General features: G+C 38.2%; 1 protein-coding gene across 1 annotated transcript in view; it reads left to right on the top strand.

Annotated features, from left to right (window-relative positions):
• Positions 1-8,376, top strand: part of LOC122730024 (GTPase IMAP family member 8-like) — a 30,994-nt gene extending 22,618 nt beyond the window's left edge. Inside the window, exons 5-6 of the mRNA XM_043969218.1 lie at positions 3,320-3,976; positions 6,985-8,376. Of these exons, the coding sequence (XP_043825153.1) occupies positions 3,320-3,976; positions 6,985-7,685 (1,358 nt within the window). The 3' untranslated portion in view covers positions 7,686-8,376. The remainder of the gene's footprint in view (positions 1-3,319; positions 3,977-6,984) is intronic.
• The last annotated feature ends 16,769 nt before the right edge of the window (positions 8,377-25,145 follow it).

The raw sequence follows: 25,145 nt of genomic DNA on the forward strand, positions 1-25,145 counted from the left end.
TGCTTTCTGTTTAATCAGAAATTGTTCACCTATGCATAAATCTGATAAGAAATATGTTGCATATTTTCCTAATTTTCTGGTAAAATCTCTCTTTGTATCTTTATCTGCACCCATTTTTAACTTCCCCTTTTAAATGGTGTGAGATATTGGTCCATGAGCAGTTTCTGCCATACTGCTTTTCAATTTTCTCAACAACTTTTTTTTTTTTTTACCAAATAATGAATTCTTATTCCAAAAACTTCAGTTTTTACATGTGTCAAATGCAAGATTGTCATGTGTATTTGCTGCTGCAAATTATAAGTCCACTCTGTTCCATTGATCTACCTTTCTATTTCTTAGCCAGTACCAAATAGTTTTGATAATTACTGTCTTATAAAGTTCCTTTGCACTTTAAAAATTATTTCCTTTGATTCTACTGGATTCTTGTTTTTCCAAATGAATTTTGTTATTGTTTTTTCAAATTAAGTAAAATACTGTTTTTGGTAATTTAATTGACTTGGCATTGACTACATAAATTAATTTTGGTAAAATTGTCATTTTTATTATATTGGCCCTGCTTATCCATGAATAATATTTCTCCAATTATTTAAATCTGATTTTATTTGTATAAAAAGTTTTTTTTTATAATTTTGTTTATATAGGTCCTGGATTTGTTTTGGTAGGTATACTCCAAGGCATTTTATAATGTCTAGAGTTATTTTAAATGTATTTTTATTATCTTTTTCCTGCAGAGTTTTGTTTGTGATGATTTATGTGGATTTACTTTATATCCTCCTAATTTGCTAAAATTATTTTTTCAGCTAACTTTTTAGTTGTCTTTAGGATTTTCTAAGAATATCGTCATATAATTTGTTAAAAGAGATATCTTTATTGCCTCATTCCCTATTCTGATTACTTCAATTTATTTTTCTTCTCTTTTTGCTATTTCTAGGATTTTCAATATGATATTGAATATTGATAACAATGGGAATCCTTATTTCACACCTGATCTTACGGGGAAGGCTTCTAGTTTATCTCCCTTACAAACAATGCTTGCTGATGGTTTTAGATAAATACTTTTTTATCAATTTAAGAAAAAAAATCAATTTATACCTATACTTTCTAGTGTTTTGAATAGAAACAAATGCTAAAGTTTATCAAAAGCTTTTTTTGCATCTATTGATATAATCATATGTTTTTTTATCATTGATGTACTCAACTATGTTAACAGTTTTCCTTATGTTAAACCATCCCTGCATTCCTAGTATAAATCCCACTTGATCATAACGTGTATTCTTTGTAATATATTGGTATAATCTTTTAGCTAGTCTTTTGTTTAGGATTTTTGGATCCATTTTAATGAAATTGCCTTATAATTTTCTTTTTCTGTATTTATCCTTACTGGTTTAATTATCAGTATCATATTTGTTTCATAAATGGAGTTTGGTAGAATCCCTTCTTTACCTACTATCCCAAATAATGTATTTAATATTGGAATTAGTTGATCTTTAAGTGTTTGATACAATTCATTTGTAAATCCATCTGGTTCTGGTGCTTTTATCTTAGGAAGCTCATTAATGGCCTCTTCAATTTCTTTTTCTATTATAGGTCTATTTAGATATTATATTTCCTCTTCTTCTCATCTACTTAATTTATATTTTTGTAAATATTCTTCCATTTCACTTAAAATTTTAAATTTATTGGCATATAATTGGGCAAAATAACTCCTCATAATAACTTTAATTTCATCTTCTTTGGTGATATATTAACACTTTTCATGTTCAATACTAGTAATTTAGTTTTCTTTTCTCTTTTTAAAAAATCAAATTGACCAATGGTCTGGCTATTTTATTTTATTTTTTCATAAAACAACTTCCAGCTTTATTGCTTATTCAATTTTTCTTAAACTTCCAATTTTAGTGATCTCACCTTTAATTTTTAAGATTTTCAATTTAGTATTTAATTGGGGATTTAGAATTTATTCCTTTTTGAGTTTTTTATTCTAATTTTCATTCTAATAGGGAAAGATAACACATAAAAGGAAGCTAAAAATAAAGGGGAGGCAATAGGGTAAAGTACCTTTGTGGGGACATGGTAGATAAAGAAGGCCAGAGAATCAGATGAGGAGCCAAGAGAGGAGTAAGGGAATGAACATGGATGACCAGGGCACTTTCTCAAAATGGATATTCTGGAAGGAACTCACTAATAGGAAGAGGGGCCACAGGGATGGAGATCTCTTCTGGGATGTGAATAATACTGAGACATGATGGAGTCTAGAATTAGGAGAAGAAACATGAGAGTTAGTGAAGGAATGAATATGACTTTCCTGGCACTGACCTTTCTTTAATATAATCAGACACATATCTCTTAATCAAGAGCTAACTTTATTTGTAATGGAAAAACACTGAAGCTTTCCCAAGAATTATGGAACAAATCAGGATGTCCCATCTTCTCATTTTAGAAATTCTTGATATAGGAACAAAACTAAAGGTAGAAAGATCAGAAAGACAAATTTGCCATTATTCTTGATGACATGATGGTTTACTTAGGAAGAGAATTCCAGAAAATTATCCCAGAAACTAGTTAAGACTACTATTAGAGAAGAAAGGGAAAAAAAGGAGACAAACATCTATCAAGCACTTACAACATATGAGGCATTGTGCTAAGTGCTAGGAATAAAAATATAAGGAAAAAGATGGCTAGTCCCTACTCTCAAGGAGATTTTTTTCTAATAGGGGAAGGAAACACAGCAAAGGGAGTCTCTTTTAGACCTGCATAGACTATTCCACTAGATCTCAAGGATAGACCAGTTTGAGGAGATGTCCCAAAGGATTTCTGAGCTCCTTGACACTTAAACTCTCTGTACCCCAAGCAACTAGAAGTTGAAATGCTGGTGCTTTATTGGTGGAGGGGTTTCTTCCCTAGGATTCCTTAAACCAATGAATTCACAGGTTTTGACCCCCAGGTTTTTTTTTGTGTTGATTATAGTTATTTAGATTTCCATCTTATGAGACTAGAGATGCTATATGAATAGAACTATTTTAGCTAAGCTCTGTGTCTCTCAAAGTATATGGCACAGGGTTCTTCACTCTGGTTTATGATAAGTGTTATATGACAAAATGCTTCACTCATTATCATAATGATAAATCATTAAAAATGTGCCTTATTCCTTCTCTACCCACCATGTTTAATATAGATCTGACCATATAATAGATTGCTTACTGAGTGTCTTATGGGTGGAATTGAATTGTAAGGAAATAGGATATGCTTTCTTGTTATACTGATGACCTGGTGGCGGTTAGAGGGAATGATTATTAATGAGTTATTTTTGTGTGAACAGAGCCAGCTAACAAGAGCCAGCATCAGGGGAGGGAGTCAGAACTGGACTCTGGATCCTCAGAACTGAGAATTCTCCTTTTGGGGAAACATGGTGCAGGGAAGAGCGCAACAGGAAACAGCATCCTGGGGAAGCAAGTGTTTGAGACCAAATTCAGTGACTTTCCAGTAACCAAAACTTGCAAGAAAGAAAGTGGAACTGTGGGAAAGAGGGAAGTCATGGTCATTGATACCCCTGATCTTTTCTCTTCAAAGATCTCTGCTGGGGACAGGGAACAAGAGGTCAGGCACTGCATCACCCTCTGTTCCCCTGGCCCCCATATCCTGCTCTTGGTGACCCCTCTTGGCTATCACACGGTGGACGATCAAGAGATAGTGAAGGGCATTCAGGAGATGTTTGGAGCTGAAGCCACGAGGCACATGTTACTTCTCTTCACAAGGAAAGAAGATCTGGGAGATGACTCACTTTCAGAATATGTTAAAGAAACTGATAATAAGTACCTCAAGGAACTGGTTCAGAATTGTAAGGGTCGGTACTGTGCTTTCAACAACAGAGTATGTGGGGAAGAACAGGATACTCAGATTCAAGGTCTCCTTGAACAGATTGAACTATTGATGAAGGAGAAAGGTCAGGGCTATGCTGAATTTCATGTGAACAGAGGTAAGCCAAAAATACTAGATTCTGAAGCAGATGTTACCAAACCTACTAGATATCAAATAAATGAAGGTTAGAACTTGAATCTAAGAATTACATTGTTCCTAAAAAATTCTCATGCTTTTAACTCCAAAAATAATTTAAAGTGGGATTTTTTTTAAAGAAAAGGATAAATTTTAGCCCTTTCTTTTTTCTTCTCTTTTTTTTGCAGGGCAATGAGGGTTAAGTGAGTTGCCATGGGTTACACAGTTACTAAGCATCAAGTGTCTGAGGCTGGATTTGAACTCAGGTCCTCCTGAATCCAGGGCAGGTTCTTTATCCACTACACCACCTAGCTGCCTCAGCCCTTTATTTTTTTAGATGAACAACTGATCACTAGAGGGATTAGCTGCCTTGCTCAAGGTCACAGAGTCATAAGTATCAGTGTCCTCTACCTAAATTCAGTGTTCTTTCCACTATATGATATTGCCTCAGCATATCCAGTCTCCCATGGAGACTGGAAGGTGATGATTTCATTTCTTTTTTTTTTATGTCAAAGTCATGCAGGCAGTAAGTGGTAGAGTAAGGATGAGCACCAAGTTTCTTAGCTCTAGATTCACTGCTCTTTCCCACACCTTGCCGTGCCTGATGACTAGAGTGACCTTTTGACTGGGACAATTTCCTTTTCAAGAGTTGTGCCTTGGAGCTTCCATTGTCCTTTCTCTGGAATATCACAATTTGGAAGTTCTGGGGTACTAATGTGGTTAAATAGATCTTAGACTGGCCTAGAAGTTGTGATAGTTGGCACATGTTGATTCCATCACTGAAGGTGGATGGGAAATTGACTGTCACTTCCCTTTTGGGGCATCGTTTCTATAAAAATGAGGAGACTGTCCTGAGGGATACTTAGGCTACAGATCCCCCTCCCTACAATACTGAAGCTCAGGAGGACAATAGGTTTTAGAACCTCAACCGTCTCTTGTGGAGTCATTGGGAGCTCCTGCTCCAGCTGATAGCACCTCGCAGAGAATCAAATGAGAACAATCAATGTAGAAGAAATTCCAGGGAACATCTCATGGGATGGTGGATTTAGTGAGCCTTCATAGGTCTCTTCATCTATGGTAAGGCAATGAGTTATTGCAGAAAGAAATGTAGACTTAGCAAAGGACTAAAGATGCCACACAGCACCTATCTCTTTCCACTCCCACTCCCTTCACTGGTGGGGCCAACAGGGACATTTATGAAGAAGGTCCAGTTGGGCTTCCTTGGCATCTGAAGCTTTAGGGGAGGAGGTTCCATGAGGATGGGCTGTTGCTAGCTCTAACATCCAGCATAGCCTCATGTTCTTTGCGATCTTCACACGCTGATCTTGAACCAATTTTCTTATTTCCACTTCCACTCATCAAATGCAGAGGAATTGGGCAATTCCTATGGACCATTTCCTCCCCTTATTTTTCAGAAATGTATAAATGGGAATGAAATCCCTCAAAAGGAAGACAGTTTACTTGGTAAGACCATCTCTATATTTCCAGCTCCAATAGCTTGCATTTTAAAAAAGTTAATTTATTTTTCATTTATTATTTATCCCTCTTATTGCCCCTCCCAACTTAAAACAATTTGAATGAAAAATATGTTAAATTTTAAATTCATCTGGCAAGAGGTAGGTACTGTGCTGCACTTTTGGTCCTTTGCTAAGTCTACATTTCTTTCTGTGATAGCACATTGCTTTACCATAGATACAAAGGCCTCTAATTTCCCTATAATCCAGCAATATAAAATAGTATTTGTAATTGTAATTCTCTACTGGTATAGGAATTCCCAAAGAAAAAGGAAATAATACTCACCTTCCAAAGGGGAGTGCTATGGGCATTGTAACATGACAGTTTCCTACCAGGAGATAGTGGGAAGAAATCTCTAGTTGTCTTCAGAGTAAATTATAATGATTTCATGAAGACTTTACAAAATTAAAGAATCTTGTGGAGAAATTTAATGGATGAGAGCTAAATGCAGCCTAGCAAATAGGCATAAGGAAAATCAAAAGAATGCATGTGTGGGAAATTATTTTTTATCTGTAATTTCAACAAATAGAGAGCTCAAACAATTTTATTTTCCTTTGTCCTCTATTGTATGAAATGATAGCTGGTGTTTTCTACTAATGGTCTTTAAAGTGAATCATCAAATAATTTCAGTTGTGTTTAGCATGGCTTTCATTGCAGTATATCTTAGTGTATTCTAATTTTATAAAAACTGGTAATATACAGATATCATATTAATGATCACTTTTATGTAACCAAGCTATAGGCACACCCTGTATATTGTTACTTCGACAAAACATTTTGTAGTAACATAATTAATAGATTATAACCAAACCCCACTTTAATGTCTCAGAAACCTAACGTTAAGGGCCACTGTGTCAATTGTTCCTTTGTAACTCCCTTGTAACATTACTTGCCTACATTAGATAGGGCATAGAAGGGTTGAATTCTCTAGGATCACCGTATTTCTGGAAATACACAGAATGAAAAGGAATTGCTATTGTTCACATAACAGGGAACGGACCAATGAGGGCCCAGTCCTTGGAGCATTCACATTTGGTGAGCCTGTTTCTGGAAGAGTGGAATGTGGAATGGAGGAAGTGCAGCTATATTCTGGGGCTCTTTCCTGTCTGTTTACTGCTTAGTTGGTGGGGGGTGGGGAGGGTCTTGTGATTGACTGCTGAGCCAGAGAAACTCATTCTCTTTCCTTCCTGCTAGATACCATGTTTAATGTCTCTCTGAACTTCAGAGGGCCCTAAGTTACAGGCTTGCCACCAGACATGTATACTACCAGTACTGGTTGCTTATGAGCATGTATTCCTATTACATTAAAACAGGAGAGTAAATCTTTAGCCAGAGAAGGAAAAGATTCAAGGAGACTGGACCAGGAAGAAGGAGATGAAAACCAGCAATGCAACATAGGAGAAATAGGGAACACATGGACAGGAGCATTTCCAATGAGGGTATGGTTGTTAATGTTTATTGTGTTTCTTCCCACAGATGTCCTGAGTCTTATCCTTGTAGGGAAAAGTGGGACTGGGAAGAGCTCAACTGGGAACACCATCCTGGGGCGGCATGAATTTAAAGCCAAACTGTCAGCAAAAACAGTCACTGAGACCTGTCAGAACGGGTTCAGGACCTGGAAAGGGAAGAATATTGTAGTTGTTGATACTCCAACCTTTGACCTTAACCTGGCTAGTGAAGATGATCTTTTTAAACAAGGGGAAGAAGCCTTTCGTAGCCTTCGCCTCTCTCCAGGAGTCAAAGTTTTCGTCCTGGTGATTCAGCTGGGCCGATTCACTCAAGAAGATGAGAAGAGCGTTAGGGAACTAGAAATCATATTTGGAGAAGAGATCACTAAGTATATGATTGTACTCTTCACCAGGAAAGAAGATCTAGGTACTGGGACACTGGAGAATTACATCAAGGCTTCAGATAGTCAATTTCTTAAGAAGCTAATTAATCGGTGTGGAGAAAGATTTTATGCTTTTAACAACAAAGAAAGTGGTCTGGCCCAGGAAAAGCAGGTGAATGAGCTTTTGGAAATGGTGGATAAACTGGTCCAGAGTCATGGAGGCCAAGGCTATCCTGACAACGGTGACTCTGAGACTTACACCAGAAGGATTAAAGATTCCCGGAAGAAAAGTTTGTTTGGCATAATAAGGGATCGGAGATGCAAGATAGCTTTCCCTTTTCAGTAATCCAATTGGATCTGGCTGTGCCTGATGACCCATAAAAGTATGGAGTGACTCAGGACATGTGGTGAGGACATTCTTGAGGACAGTCACTTAGATGTATGTATTGGTTAATTATAGTGCCAGGGTGTGGCTAGAAGCAGATTGTAAATAGAGGGCAAGAAATTGAGAAAAAGTTTTAAGGTAGCAGGCTGAAGGTCAAAACAGTGTTATGAGTTGCAGTCTGGACATACATGAAATTATAAGTGGCAAGGCAGTAATCACTGGAAAAGGACCCATGCATCAGAAAGCAGACCAAGGAGGGAGCAACCCAAAGTCCAGGGAGCCAATCAAGAAGGAAGAACTAGACAGGGGTTTTCAGGGCAAGGGAAAGTGAGCAGAGGGACAGATCCATAATGAAGAAATACTTTGATTTTAAATGCTATGTTTTTTCTTCAAGTGGAGACCTGTTCTATGGGGGTTGGAAATCATTACACCATGGCTGGCCAAGAAGATCATGGGGAACATAGTCATTGTGGCTGTTGTTGTTGTTGTTGTTGTTTGTCCTTCAACCTCAAAAAGGTCTGTGACATCTGGGTGATATCATGACTTGCACTCAATTGGATCTAAGTGAGGGAGGGCTGTGCAAGGTCACCAACCACACTCTCTCCTCCAGAGCCATCTGGGTCCAGTGGAAAGATATATATCAGGATGACAGGAGATGGCCCCGGATGTTTAAAGCAACTGGGGGTAAAGTGACTCCCCCAGGGTCACACAGCTAGTACGTATCTGAGGTGAGATTTGAACTCAGGTCCTCTTGACTTCAGGGCCAGTGCTATATCCACTGTACCACCTAGCAGGCCCCCGAGTCAATGTGGCAAGCGTGTGGACAAAGAAGAACAGCACATTTTGGAAGGAACGTTTTGACATAAATAGATATTTTGATTCCTCTTTTGTGTTAGGCTATGACCTATAATAGCATAACCTGTGACTCAAAGCCCATTTGTATAAGACTCTCCTTTTTGGTGACAATTGATTACTCAATGCTCCACACCTCCATGAAGGGTAGAGTTGGTGATAGCTTGGCAGAAGAGAGAATCTGCCTTCTGGCTTCCAATCTAAAGGACAGAAAACATGAGATTCCAGCCTCTTTTTAGGTTTCTGAAGGGAAAGAAAGACTTGGGAAGAAGCTGACATGTAGAGGATCTGGAAACTCCTGTCGTGTCTATGCCTCCGGTTTGCAACACTAGCAACTTTGGGGGAATTCCCCATTGGGTGAAATCTGACTCATGCATTCATTCATTGATTCATTGATTCATTCATTCTCTCTCTGTCTCTCTCATTCTCTCTCTCCCAATGGGAGAGCACAATTACTCTAATAGTGTGTTATACATTCTCAGATATTTACTTTCTCTGATTTCTGTTTTTCTCTTTGCTTAGTCATCTTTGTGTGTTCTTTGTGGAACAGGTATATTTGGTAGGAAATGAGGCAAGTTTTTGGATATATGATTTGGAAAACTCTTTTCATGCTAAATGATACCAACAAGGAGCTTAGCTTGAACCTAAAAATGAATTGCCATAGACTAAAAATATTTTTTGGGGGGAGATAAATATAGTTCTAGTCCATTAATATTTTTCTGAGAAGAGTGGAGTGGCCAGCCTGTGGCTCCAACTTCTTGCTCCTCTCCTGGCAGGAATCAAAGAGACATCTTTAGCGATATCTATTCCACTTTGTGACAGATAAGAGGGGAAAGCTTTGTTGGCCAAATCCACCTACATGTACCTTTCCCATCCCTTTACCTAGTACCTTTTTGAGACTCATCAATATTTCAAGACAATTGTCATAGCTGAGGCATGCCAAGAATTAAAAGGGGGAATGAAGAGAGACATGTACTTATCCCTCTAGCTTCAGTAGAAGGTTCTGTGTAGTAGTGGGGACACTCTGCCTATATCCCAGGATAGGGAAAAGATGAATTGAATTCAGTCTGATCAGCCAAAAAAAAGTTAGGGACTTTCCCTTTAGAGGAGTAATTAATAGATCACAGCCACCTGATCAACATCACCTTGGAGGTGAAAAAGTGAATCCAAGAAAGCAAAGACATAGATGAAAGGGTATTGACCAACCTCAAGGCACATTGTCTGGGTGATCTCACTCAATGGAAGCAAGGACACTTTTCCTAAGCTATATAGCAGCAGGACCACTGAGAATCTCTAGGACTGAGATTCATTGAGTGGTACTTAAGAAGCCAGAGAGAGGGCAGAATGGAGGGGATGTGGTGGATGGCGGTAGCAGTAGAGTGGAGAATCACAAGAAGACAGCTGTGGAGGTAGAGAGTATTTAAGAATAGAGTGCAGCTTTAGCAAATGACAGCTGCAGGTGGAAAGCTCCAGCAGATGATGTCTGCAGGGGGCAAAGTTTCAAGCTGTGACAGTGGTAGAGGTGACAAGCAATGGCCCAGGGTGGGAGCTTAAGTACATGACAAAGGCAGAGTTGAACAGCAAGAAGAAGCATGCTCTGGGACCACAGGAAGCAGCATCAGCACCAAAAGGGAGACATCATCAGATGCTGGGAATATGGAGTCATGTGAACTCTAGTTGTAGAGATTTTCTTTTGTGAAACAAGGTAAATGGCATTGAGGCCCTAACTCTCCTTAGACCATGAGTTTTCCTGAAGATTGTTTCCCCTTCTCCACACTGGCACCCCTGTGGGTTATGCTTATTTATTTATAGGGACCAATGGTCATTTGTGTATGGAATCTGAGCAAATCAATGCATGATCTTTTCCTTCTTATTTTGCTTCCCTAGATAACTGCTATGGGGCTTAGGCTGGAAGAAGGATCTGTGGGACCAATACTAGTCTCCTGGCTCTTAGACTTGCCCTGAGAAGAAATCACATTATGAGCCTCTAACTTGTATACATAATTCGAAAATGGACTATTTAGGTGATTAGTAAAGCTAAATAGGCCAGTAAAATAGATAAACCATGATTTATGAGAGAGAGAGACATATTGACAAAATAGTGCAAGGGGAAAATTTACAATAAAGAAGAAATAAGGAAGTTTTTAGAAATTAGTATATTTATCACATACCAACAAAACTGAAAAATCAAATTAATATTTATAAAAATATAAGATACCTAGATTAACAAAACAAAATATAGAACTTAACTTCAGAAAAGGTGCTTAAGCAAGCCATAACTAAATTCCTAAAAAAACCCCAAACCCTAGACCAGATAGATTTACAAATGAATTCAACAAAATATATTTTTCTTTCTTTTTAATCATAAAAGTATTTTTATTATTTTCCAGTTACATGTAAAGATAGTTTTCAACATCTGTTTTCATCAGATTTTTAGTTCCAAATTTTTCTCCCTCTCTCCTCTCCCTCCCCCCTCCCCAAGACAGAGAGCAACCTGATATAGGTTATATATGTACAATCACATTAAACATATTTCTGCATTTGTTATGTTGTGAAAGAATCAGAACAAAAGGGAAAAACCTCAAAAAATAAAAACAAAAGTAGAAACAGGATGTTTCAATCTGCATTCAGAATCCACAGTTCTTTTTTCTGGATGTGGAGAACATTTTCCATCATGAGTTCTTTGAATTGTCTTGGATCATTGTCTATCACAGTTGATCATCACACAATTCAACAAAATATTTAAAGAAGAAACACCCACCTCACCATATTCTGCAAACCGTTCACAAAAAGAGAGAAAGACAGTAACTTATCAAACTCCTATGAGGCTATGTTTTCTGATTGCCACTTCAGGGAGGCAGCTGGATTGCACAATTGATAGTGAATTGCAGGGCTTCTTAAACTTTTTCCACTTGTGACTCCTTTTCACCCAAGAAATTTTTATATGACCCTGGGTATATAGGTATATAAAATAGACATACAAATTAAATGTTTAGTGATAGAAAATCATAAATTTATTTTAAAACAATTCTTGGTATACAAATTAATTTTTATTTTTATTTATTTTAAATTCATTAATATTATCATTTATTAAAGATGAAAGAAAATCTGCAAACTAATGGGATGGATGTGCTTGTTTATTTTTACATAAAGAATTAAATCTTGGCAGAATATTTGATACTACAGGAAGTAAAGTATCTTAAATGTTTTTCAGAGTTAATCGATAATTTGATTTTATAATCGTCAATGCTGAGAATGCAGATTTGCATAAATATGTAGTAAAAAGTGACAGAACTATGTTTAGGTGCATTTCAGAAATTGTTGGAAATTCTGTCCTAGTCTCAAGGAAAAATTCACTTAATGTTTTTTTTTTTTAAAGGAAACTCAAGTTTTAAATGTGTCATTTGATAACTTGGCAAATTCTTCTTGAATTTTTAATGGCAGGTGACTGACATTTTTTATTACAATTGAGTATGGTCTATGAACCCAACTTAGGTTTTTAGAATCAAAATTTGAAGGGAACTATTTCTGAAACTGATTCCAGGCACTTCAGGTGATCAATTATAACTCTTGCAATTAGATTTTTGGGAAGGTTATTTTCAATTATAAATGCAAGTAAATACTTTTCATGATCAGTGTAAGAAAATAATGGGATTTGCTAAACACCCAAAGACCCCAGATTGATTTGGACTGATTAGATTGACAATGATTGACCTTGCTGATTAACGCACTTAAAGTCAATTCAATTAAAGCCACACCTGGCTGACTCCCAAGAGGGAGTGTTCTCAGAGGCTATGACATCAACATGAGACCACTCTCAAATCCAGCAAACCAGTGGATTTCAGTGACACTAATAAATCAGCTTAAAGCAGCATGTAAGGACTGCTTCTTTGGGGACAGGGGGTTGATGCAGGAAGTGCTGTTTCCTCTTTCTCAGTTGTTGCTCCAACAACCTGGTGGTAGAAGAACACTTTGGAGAAGAAGGATGCCAGGCTGAACCCTTCTAGGGTAGATAGGCTTCCCTATCTTTCTGAACTCCACTTGTTCTCTCTTTACTCTTTAATAAATACTTAATGCCCAAGGACTGGTGCTAAAACTAATTTATAAGAAACTCTAGCTATCTTTCCCTACACTTGGGACACATTTAGTTTTACTCATCACAACAGTAAAAGAGAAATGATAGATGTCTGGAGAAAACTGAATGGGGATAGAAAGGAATATACCTTCTTCTCAGCAGTACATGGCATATTTTCAAAAATTGACCATGTATTAGGGCACAAAAACATCATAGTCAAATGTAGAAAGGCAGAAATAGTAAATGCATCCTTCTCAGATCATGATGCAATAAAAATTACATGTAAGAAAGAGCCATGGAAAAGTAGACTGAAAATCAATTGGAAACTAAAGAATGAATGGGTCAAACAACAAATCATAGAAACAATCAATAACTTTATCCAAGAGAATGACAATAATGAGACAACATACCAAAATCTATGGGATGCAGCCAAAGCAGTGCTTAGGGGAAAATTTATAGCTCTAACTGCTTACATGAATAAAAAAGAGAAAGAGGAGGTCAATGAATTGGGCATGCAACGTAAAAAGCTAGAAAGAGAACAAATTAGAAATCCCCAATTAGATACTAAACTAGAAATCCTGAAAATTAAAGGAGAAATTAATAAAATTGAAAGCAAGAAAACTGTAGACTTAATAAAACTAAGAGCTGGTTTTATGAAAAAACCAATAAAATAGATCAAATATTGGTTAATTTGATTTAAAAAAAGAAAGAAGAAAACCAAATTACTAGTATCAAAAATGAAAGGGGTGATGTTACCACCAATGAAGTGGAAATTAAATCAATAATTAGGAATTATTTTGCCCAACTGTATACCAATAAATTTGACAATCTAAATGAAATGGATAAATATTTACAAAAATACAAACTGCCCAGGTTAACTGAAGAGGAAATAAAATCCTTAAATAAGCCCATATTAGAAAAAGAAATTAAACAAGCCTTTAATGAACTCCCTAAGAAAAAATCCCCAGGGCCAGATGGGTTTACAGGTGAATTCTACCAAACATTTAAAGAACAATTAATTCCAATATTATACAAATTATTTGGAAAAATAGGTGAAGAAGGAGTTCTACCAAATTTCTTTTATGACACAAATATGGTGGCGATACCAAAACCAGGCAGAGCAAAAACAGAGAAAGAAAATTATATATGAATATTTTTGCTAAAATCTTAAACAAGATATTAGCAAGGAGATTACAGCAAGTGATAATACACTACAGGATAATACACTATGACCAGGTGGGATTTATACCAGGAATGCAGGGCTGGTTCAACATTAGGAAAACTATTAACATAATGAACCACATCAATAAGAAAACTAACCAAAATCATATGATTATCTCAATAGATGCAGAGAAAGCTTTTGACAAAATACAGCACCCATTCCTAATAAAAACACTAGAGAGCTTAGGAATAGGTGGAGCTTTCCTTAAAATAGTAAACAGTATCTACCTAAAACCATCCACAAGCATTATATGTAATGGAGATAAGTTAGAAGCCTTCCCAATAAGATCAGGAGTGAAACAGGGATGTCCATTATCACCTCTATTATTCAATATTGTACTAGAAATGTTAGCATTAGCAATCAGAGAAGAAAAAGGAATTAAAGGAATCAGAATAGGCAAGGAGGAAACAAAACTATCACTCTTTGCAGATGATATGATGGTATACTTAGAGAATCCTAGAGAATCAACTCAAAAACTCCTTGAAACAATTAACAACTTTAGCAAAGTAGCAGGATATAAAATAAATCCACATAAATCACCAGCATTTCTATACATGACCAACAAAGTCTAGCAGCAGGAGAGAGAAAGAGAAATTTCGTTTAAAGGAATGGTAGATAATATAAAATACTTAGGAGTCTACTTGCCAAGACAAACCCAGGAACTCTATGAACCAAACACTTTTCACACAAATCAAATCAGATCTAAATGATTGGAAAGATATCAATTGCTCATGGATAGGCAGAGCTAATAAAGTAAAAATGACAATTCTACCTAAATTAATTTACCTATTCAGCGCCATACCAATCAGACTACCTAAAATTTATTTTATAGAGCTAGAAAAAATAATAACAAAATTCATCTGGAAAAACAAAAAGTCAAGAATATCAAGGGAAATAATGAAAAAAATGCACAGGAAGGAGGGTTAGCTGTACCAAATCTGGAGCTTTACTATAAAGTGGCAGTCATCAAAACTATCTGGTACTGGCTAAGAAATAGATTGGAGGATCAATGGAATAGGCTAGGCACAGGAAACGCAGTAGTAAATGGCATTAGTAATGCAGTGTTTGATAACCCCAAAGACTCCAGCTTCTGGGATAGGAACTCAGTATTTGACAAAACCTGCTGGGAAAACTGAAAGATAGTATGGCAGACATGGGGCATAGACCAACATCTTACACCTTATACTAAAATAAGGTCAAAATGGATACATGATTTAGACATAAGAGGTGATACCGTAGGTAATTTAGGAGAGAAAGGAATAGTCTGCCTTTCAGATCTTTGGAAAGGAGAAGAGTTTATGACCAAACAAGAGATAGAGAATATTATGAAATGCAAAATGGATGATTTTTTTTTTTTAGTGAGGCAATTGGGGTTAAGTGACTTGCCCAGGGTCACACAGCTAGTAAGTGTCAAGTGTCTGAGGCCGGATTTGAATTCAGGTACTCCTGAATCTAGGGCCAGCGCTTTTAACCACTGCACCATTTAGCTGCCCCCTGGATGATTTTGATTACATTAAATTAAAAAGGTTTTGTTGGAAGCAATGCATACAAAATTATAAGGGATGCAGAAAGCTGGGAAACAATTTTTATGGCCAGTACTTCTAATAAAGGTCTCATTTCTAAAATATATAGGGAACTAAATCAAATTTATAAGAATCCAAGTCATTCCCCAATTGAGAAATGGTCAAAGGATATGAACAGGCAGTTTTCTGATGAAGAAATCAAAGCTATCTATCTATTCATTCTCATATGAAAAATGCTCTAAATCACTATTGATTAGAGAGAAACAAATTAAAACAACTCTGAGATACCACCTGACACCTATCAGATTGACTAATATGAGAAAAAAGGAAAATAATGAATGTTGGAGAAGCTGTGGGAAAATTGGAACACTAATGCATTGTTGGTGGAGCTGTGAACTGATCCAGCCATTCTGGAGAATGATCTGGAATTATGCCCAAAGGGCTATAAAACAGTGCATACCCTTTGATTGAACACTACCACTACTAGGTTTGTATCCCAAAGAGATTAAAGAAAAAGGAAAAGGATCTATATGTGCAAAAATATTTATAGCAGCAATTTTTGTGAGAGTGAAGAATTGGAAATTGAGGGGATGCCTCTCAATTGGGGAATGACTGTTGTAGTATATGATTGTGATAGAATACTACTGTGCCACAAGAAATGACAAAGGGGACAGTTGCAGATTTGAACTCAGGTCCTCCTGACTCCAGGCCCATCATTCTATCTACTATGCCACCCACGTGCCTGAGGTTTCTTGAGATGGGCCGTAAACAGAGGTAAGTCAAAAATACTAGATTCTGAAGCGAATGTTACCAAACCTACTAGATACCCAAGAATGAAAGGTAAGAACTTGAATCTAAGATTTGCATTGTTCCTAATAATTTCTCATTCTTTCAACTCCAAAAAGGATTTAGAATGGGATTTAAAATATAAAAAGGATCAATTTTAGCCCTTTATTTTATTTTATTTTATTTTGTTGTGGGGCAATGAGGGTTAAGTGACTTGCCCAGGGTCACACAGCTAGTAAGCGTCACATGTCTGAGGTCAGATTTGAACTCAGGTCCTCCTGAATCCAGGGCTGGTGCTTTATCCACTGGGCTACCTAGCTGCCCCTACCCTTCACTAGAGAGATTAGCTGACTTGCCCAAGGTCACAGAGTCATAAGTAGCAGTGTTTTCTAACCTAAATTCAGTGCTCCTTCCATGATATTATATTGCCTCTACATATCCATAATTTCAATTACCCTCACAGGGATCCCATGGAAACTGAAAGGTGATAATTACATTTCTTTTATGTCAGATGCAGAAACTTAATCAAAGACAGTTAAAGGCTCCCCTCAGTCATAGAAGCCGTAAGTGGTAGAGTTAGGATGAGCACCAGGTTTCTCAGCTCCAGATTTACTTTTCTTTGCCCTACCTTACCTTACCTGATGACTAGACTGACCTTTTGACTGGCACAGTATCCTTTCCAAGAATTGTGCCTTGGAGCTTTCATTGTCATTTCCCTGTTATGTCACCTTTTTGAGGTTCTGGGGTACTAATGTGGTTAAATAGATCTTAGACTGGCCTAGAAGTTGTGATAGTTGGCACATATTGGCTCTGCCACTGAAAGGGGGATGTGAAATTGATCAAATCACTTTCCTTTTTGAGGCCTCAAGTTTCCATATTTTAAAAATGAGGGGGCTGTCCTGTGGGATGCTTAGGTTCCAGATAACCCTCCCTACAATACTGAAGCTTAGGAGGACAGTAGGTTTTAGAACTTCAATATTCCTTTGTGGAGTAATTGGTAGTTCCTCCCACAGCTGATAGCACATCACAGAGAATCAAAAGAGAACAATCAATATAAAAGAAATTCCAGAAAACAACTTATAGGGGTGGAGGATTTGGCCAGACTTCACAGGCCTCTGCATCTATGGTGAGGCAATGAGAAACTGCAGAAATAAATGTAGACTTAGCAAAGGACCAAAGATAAAACACAGCACCTACCTCTTGCTACTCCCACTCACTTCACTGGTGGGGCCAGCAGCAACATTTATGAAGGTCCAGCTGGGCTTTCCTTAGGATCTGAAAGCCTTGGGTGATGAGGTTCCATGAGGATGGGCTGTTGCTATCTTTAGCATCCAAGCATAACCTCATGTTCCTCGGGATCTTCAGACACTGATCTTGGACCAATCTTCTTACTTCCATTTCCATTCTTCAAATGCAGAGTAATTTCTTTTATACATTTCCCATGGCCTGTTTCCTCCCCTTATTTTTCAGAAATGTATAAATGGGAATGAAATCCCTCAAAAGGAAACCACCTTACTTGGTAAGACCTTTGCTATATTTCCAGCTCCAATAGCTTGCATTTTAAAAAAAGTTAATTTGTTTTTATTTTTCATTTATTTTCTTTCCCTTTTACTGATCTTCCCAATTAAAAAAAAATTAAATGAACAATTAAAAAAAGAAAAAGAAAATCCTCATTACAAATATGCCTAGCTCAACAAAAACATTTGTCACATTGGTCATGTCCAACAATGTATTTCTCATTCTGCATTTTAAATTGATCTGGCAAGAGGTGGGTGCTGTCCTTCACTTTTGGTCCTTTGCTAAGTTTACTTTCTTTCTGTTACATCACATTGCCTTACCATAGAGACAGAGGTCTCCAATTTCCCTATGATCTGGCATTATAAAAAAGTATTTGCAATTGTAATTCTCTACTGTTATAGGAATTCCCAAACAAAAAGGAAATAATACCCACTTTCCAAAGGGGAGTGCTATGGGCATTGTAACATGACAGTTTCCTACCAGGAGACAGTGGGAAAAAAATCTCTCTAGTTGCCTTCAGGGTAAATTATAATGATTTCATGAAAACTTTACAAAATTAGTGTATCTTGAGTAGAACTTTAATGGATGAGAGACAGATGCTACCCAGTAGATAGGCATAAGGAAAAACAAAATAATGTATGTGTAGAAAATTCTTTTTATCTTTAATTTCAACAAGTAGCTCACACAATTTCATTTTCTTTTAGCCTCTCTAGTATAAAATGATAGCTGATATTTCTACTAATTTTTTTTGTCAACAAACATTTATTTTATTTTTTACAGTTACATGTAAGGGTAGTTTTCAATATTCATTTTCATAAAATTTAGAGTTCCAAATTTTTTTCCCTCCCTCCCTCCCTTTCCTCCCCCCTCCACAAGACAGCAACCAGGTTATAGATGTACAATCCACAAGTGCTCTTTTTATCAGCTCTTTCTATGGGGGTGGATAATAAGCTTCCTCATTAGTCTCTTGGGATTGTCTTGGATCATTGCATTGCTGAGAGTAGTTAAGTCATTCACAATTGCTCATTGAACAATACTGCTGTCACTATGCACAATGTCCTCTCAGCTCTGCTCACTTCACTATACATCTATGTTCATTAGTCTTTTCCAGATTTTTCTGAGATCATCCTGTTTGTCATTTCATATAGCACAAGACCATTTCACCAAAATCATATGGCACGGTTTCATCCATCATTCCTCAATTGATGGACATTCCCTTGATTCTCAATTCTTAGCCTCCACAAAGAGTTGCTATAAATATTTTTTGTACAATTTCCCCCCCCTTTTCTCTTTTTCACGATTACTATTGTTAACTGTTTCCCTTCCATCCTATTCCCTTCCCCATGATATTTATTCTATTATCCATCTTCTTTCATCCTATCCCTCTTCAAAAGGGATTTGTTTCTATCTGTCCCCTCCCCCAATCTGCCCTTCCTTCTTTTGCCCCTCTCTATTTATCCCCTTGCCCTCCTATTTTCCTGCAGGGTTAGAGAGATTACTCTACCCAATTGAGTGTGTACATTATTCCCTCCTTGAGCCAATTCTGATGAGAATTAGGCTCATTTACTGCCCAGATTAAATAGATTACTCCACCCAGTTGGGTGTGTGTGTGTTAGTCCCTCCTTGAGGAAACTCTGATGAGTTTAAGGTCTTTGAGCCTTTTCTGATGAGTGTAAAATTTACTGCCCTGCTCTTCTCCCATCTCTTCCCCCACTCCATAAGCCCTTTCCTGTTTCTTTTATGTAGGATTTCACCTCTGCGCTTTCCCCTCCCTCAGTGCATTCCCCTTACCCCTCAATTTAACCCTAAAGATGTCATCATGGGGCAGCTAGGTGACACAGTGGACAAAGCATCCACCCTGGACCTAGGGGGATCCCAGCCAAAACCCGGCCTCAGATACAAGACAGTCACCCATTGCACAACCCCAGGTACGTCCCCCAGCTCCAGTTTTTTATGGTTCTCTAGGGTCTTGTATTTGAAAGTCAAATTTGCCAGTCAGTTCAGGTCTTTTCATCATGAATACCTGAAAGTCCTCTTTTTCATTAAAGGCCCATTTTTTCCTCTGAAAGATTATGTTCAGTTTTGCTGGGTAGGTGATTCTTGGTTGTAATCCCAATTGCTTTGCCCTCTGGAATATCATATTCCATGCCCTCCAGTCCTTTAATGTAGAAGCTGCCAGATCTTGTGGTATTCTGACTGGGGCTTCACAGTACTTGAATGCTTTCTTTTTGGCAGCTTGCAATATTTTCTCCTTGACCTGGGAGCTCTGGAATAATATTTCTAGGAGTTTTCCTTTTGGGATCTCTTTCTGGAGGTGATTGGTGAATTCTTTCAATTACTATTTTACCTTCTGCTTCTAGAATATCAGGACAATTTTCCCTGACAATTTCGTGGAAGATGATGTCTAAGCACTTTCCTGGATCATGGTTTTCAGGTAGACCAATAATTTTCAAATGATCTCTCCTGTACCTATTTTCCAGGTCAGCAGTTTTTCCCAGAAGATATTTCACATTGCCCTCTATTTTTATATTCATTTGGATTTGGTTTATTGTGTTTTCTCATGTCTTTCCTGCATCACCCTTATTTCTCTTTCCATTTTTCCTCTACCTCTCCAACTTTATCTTCAAAGTCCTTTTTGAGCATCTATATAGACTGAGACCAATTAATATTTTTCTTGGAAGCTTTAGATATAGGGGCCCTGATGTTGACATCCTGTGGGGGTGCACCTCAGTCTTCCTTGTCACTGAAGAAACTTTCTATGGTCCTTACCTTTCTCTATATGCTCATCTTGCCTTTCTTTTACTTGACTTTTAGCTCCTTAAAGTGGGGCACTGTTTCTAGGCTGCAGTATCTCAAACTTTAGAAGTCCCAGGTGGTATGATTTAAGGAGGATCAGGCTCTTCACTCACCTGGCCTGTTCCCAGACCAACTTGCTAATCAACCAGCTTTATGTATTGTGGTTGTCAGCTCTGAGGAGGCTGTGCCCCTCCCCCACCTGGGCCACTGCTACTCGAGCCTACCTCCTGGTTCCCAGCAGGGGTGAGAAACCCAAGTTCTGCCTCAGCACCAGCATAGACCCCTGTAGTCTCCCCCCTGCCAAGGGCTCAGTCCTCTTACCATATTGTGAGCTTAGTTCTAGATGACACTGGTGCTTCAGCTGATTCAGAGGCTCTGGGGGTCTGCCTCTCTGGTGAGGCCTTCCTGGGATTGATCTGTGTCAGGGTGACTGTGGGGTTGGGGTCCACTCCTGTCTCAGCATAGCAGCTCCCTTCTTCTGACCTTCCAAGGCGTTCTTGGTTAGAAGATGATTTCAGCACATTCTTCTGTGGGTTTTGCTGCTATAGGCATTGTTCTATGGCATTATTTCAATGTTTTTTGGAGTGATTGTGTGATGAGTTCAAGAGCTCACTGCCTTTTGATACATTTGTTTTTAATCATTGAGCATTGCTTGGAGTTTATCTGAAACAGGTGTGACATATAAAAAGTTTGAGAGACATAGTTTATATGGGTAGCAGATAACTGCCAAAGACTTCTACTAATGTTTTTAAAGTGAATCATCAAAAAATTTCAATTATGTTTAACATAGCTTTCATTGAAGTATATCTTAGTGTATTTGAATTTTATGAAAATTGGAAATCAATAGATGGCATATTTATGATCACTTTCAGGTAGCCAAGATGTAGGCGCACCCTGTATATTGTTACTTCAACAAAATATTTTGCAATAACATAATTAATAGGTGATAACCAAATCTCACTATAATGTCTCAAAAACCTAATGTAAAGGGCAAATGTGTCAACTGTTTATTTCAAAGTCCCCTATAATGCTGCTTTGCCTGACTTTGTTAGGTAGGGCATAGCAGTGTTGAGTTGTCTAGATCATTCTAGTTCTGGAATTACACTGAATGAAAAGGAATATCTATTGTTCCCATAACAGGGAACTGACCAATGAAGGCCCAGTCCTTGGAGCATGACCATTTGGTGAGCCCATTTCTGGAAGTGTGGAAAGTGCAATGGAGGGGTCCATCTCTCCACTTAAGAGGGAGTGCAGCTACATGCTGGGGCTCTTTCCTGTTTGCTTATTGCTTAGCGGGGGCATGTGGGGGGAAAAGACCTTTTGGCTGGCTGCTGAGTCAGAAGTGAGAGTGTTTGCAAAAGGCCCCAGTGGAGAAACCCATTCTCTTTCCTTCCTGCTAGATATCATGTACAGTGACTCTTTGAGCATCAGAGGGCTCTAAGTTATGGGCTTGCCACCAGATTATCTATCTATCTATCTATGCCATATATATATGACATCCCCATTACATTAAAACAGTAGAGTATATCTTTATCCAGAGAAGGAAAAAGATTCAAGGAGATGTAAACTGGACCAGGAGGAATGAGGTGAAAACCAGCAATACAACATAGGAGAAATAAGGAACACATGGACAGGAACATTTCCAATGAGGACATGGTTGTTAATGTTTCATGTGTTTCTTCCCACAGATGTCCTGAGCCTCATCCTTGTAGGGAAAAGTGGGACTGGGAAGAGCTCAACTGGGAACACCATCCTGGGGCGGCATGAATTTGAAGCCAAAATGTCAGCAAAAACAATCACTGAGACCTCCCAGAACAGGGACAGGACCTGGAAAGGGAAGAGTATTATAGTTCTTGATACTCCAGCCTTTGACCTTAACCTGGCTAGTGAAGATGATCTTTCTAAACCAGCGGAAGAAGCCTTTCGTAGCCTTTGTCTCTCCCCTGGAGTCAAAGTCTTCATCCTGGTGATTCAGCTGGGCTGGTTCACTCAAGAAGATGAGAAGAGCATTAGGGAACTAGAAACCATATTTGGAGAAGAGATCACTGAGTATATGATGGTGCTCTTCACTAGGAAAGAAGATCTAGGTACTGGGACACTGGAGAATTACATCAAGGCTTCAAATAATAAGTCTCTTAAGAAGCTAATTAATCGGTGTGGAGAAAGATTGTATGCTTTTAACAACAAAGGAAGTGGTCTAGCCCAGGAAAAGCAGGTTAATGAGCTCTTGGAAATGGTGGATAAACTGGTCCAGAGTCATGGAGGCCAAGGCTATCCCGACAACGGTGACCATGAGACTTACATCAGAAGGATTAAAAAATTACAGAAGAAAAGTTTGTTCAGGACAATGGAGGAATTCGTACACAAGACAGAATTCTCTTTTTGATCGTCCAATCGGACAAAGGACACTTTTCCAAAGCTGTCTCACAGCAGCACCACTGAGAAGGTCTAGGACTAAGATTCAGTGAGTAGCCCTTAAGAAGCCAGAGAGAGGGCATAAAGGAGGGTATGTAATGGGTAGCAGTACCAGTACAGCAGAAAAACAGAAGAAGACATCTGTGGAAGAAGAGTAAAAATAGGGTGCACCTTCAGTGAACAACAGCTGCACGGGGAGAGCACCATGGGATGACATTTGCAGGGGGCAAAGTTTCAGGAGGTGACAATAGTAAAGGTGATAAAACGTGACTCAGGGTGGAACTTCAGTGGATGATGAAGGCAGGGTTGAGCAGCAAGAAGGAAGCTCTGGGACCACAGGGAGCAGGATCAGAACCACTTTATGCTGCGAATACGCAGTCATCTGAATTCAAGTTGTAGAGATTTTCTTTTGTGAAACAAGGTAGATGGCACTGAGGCCCTAACTCTCCTCAGACCATGAGGTTTTCTGCAGATTTTTTCCCTTCTCCACACTGGTACCCCTGTGGGTCTGTAAAATATCATGCTTATTTATGTATAGGGACTGATGCTCATTTGTGTATGGAATCTGAGCATATCAATGCATGATTTTTTCCTCTCATTTTGCCCCATAGACAACAGTCATGGGGCAGGGGGCAGATTAGGCTGAAAGTAGGATCTGGGGGACCAATGCTAGATGCCTGGCTCTTAGGCTTACCTTGAGAATAAACAACACTCTGAGCCTCTAGCTTCCCAGAGTCCAGAAGTGATTAAATGGACCCTCACTAGAAACCAAACCAAGTACAGTGTGACCCCAATCATCTCTAACCAAAGCCACATGTTCTGATTGCCAGAGTTCACCTCCCTTGACTCTACCCTCTGAGATACCATTGTTGTCTAGACCTTCCTGAAGGGGTTGGTTTGAATGAATTTTTGGACTGAGTATTCCTTCTTAAACCAATCAAGGAACTTAAGGGGTTTTCAATGTGTTGTATGGGAATCAGAATATCAGAAAAAATTGCCCAGATTAACAGAAGAGGAAATAAAATTTTTCAAAAAATCCCATTTTAGAAAAAGAAATCGGGGGCAGCTAGGTGGCACAGTTGATAAAGCACCGGCCCTGGATTCAGGAGTACTTGAGTTCAAATCCGGCCTCAGACACTTAACACTTACTAGCTGTGTGACCCTGGGCAAGTCACTTAACTCCCATTGCCCCACAAAAAAAAAAAGAAGAAGAAAAAGAAATTGAGCAAGCCATCAACAATACAGCAATACCACTACTAGGTCTGTGTCCCAAAGAAATCATGAAAGGCGAAAAGGACCCACATCTACGAAATATTTATAGCAGCTCTTTTTGTGGTGGCATCATCAATTGGGAAATGGCTGACCAAGTTGTGGTATATGATTGTGATGGAATACTGTTGCGCTATAAGAAATGATGAGATACTAGAAAGATCTTAGAAAAACATGGATAGACTTGCATGAAATAATGGAGAGAAAATTAGCAGAACCAAGTGAACATTGCATACAGTAATAACAATCTTGTTTTAAGAATGACTTTGAGAGAATAAATAATTTTCAATATTATAGATGCCCAATATTACTATAAAGGGCGTATGAAGTGTGAAAATCAGAGTGCCACCCCCCTGCTGAGAAAGACATTGTGAGAACCAGGGTAGTGCCACCCTGAGGAGAAAGCATGTGACCAGCCTCCAGAAACTGCCTGGTGTCTGGAAGTTATGTCTATTCACAGATCGCCTGTAAGTCATGCCAATCAATAGACTAGCCAATTAGTTTGGAGCTATATGTGTAGGGACTGCGCCTGGGCAGGCCCACAGCGGGCTTCCGCTGGAGAGAGCGGGGATTGACCTTTTTGGTTGGAGGTTGTCATAGGTGCAGGAGGTGCAGTCAGCTAGGCTCTTTTCTTTCTCCATGTGTTCTCTTTACTAACCCCTAATATACTTTAATAAATACTTAATGCCCAAAGATTGGTGCTATGAGTATCTAATTTAAGGTGACCACTCATTAGATTTTTTTAGACATCACAGTTAAATTTTTTAAACATCACAGAAGGAAGACACTATATGCATCCAGAGAAAGAACTTATAAATAGAAGTATGTATAGAATGGTTTTACATACACACACACATACACACATACACATACATACACATACATGTTTGTGTTTAATGATAGCCATCTCTGTGGTGGGGGCAAGGGAAGGAGAAAGAAAAAAATGGAAAAAAGAAAAAAATTAC

Source organism: Dromiciops gliroides, chromosome 5, assembly GCF_019393635.1.
Source record: "Dromiciops gliroides isolate mDroGli1 chromosome 5, mDroGli1.pri, whole genome shotgun sequence".
In the NCBI taxonomy this organism is placed as follows: domain Eukaryota; kingdom Metazoa; phylum Chordata; class Mammalia; order Microbiotheria; family Microbiotheriidae; genus Dromiciops; species Dromiciops gliroides.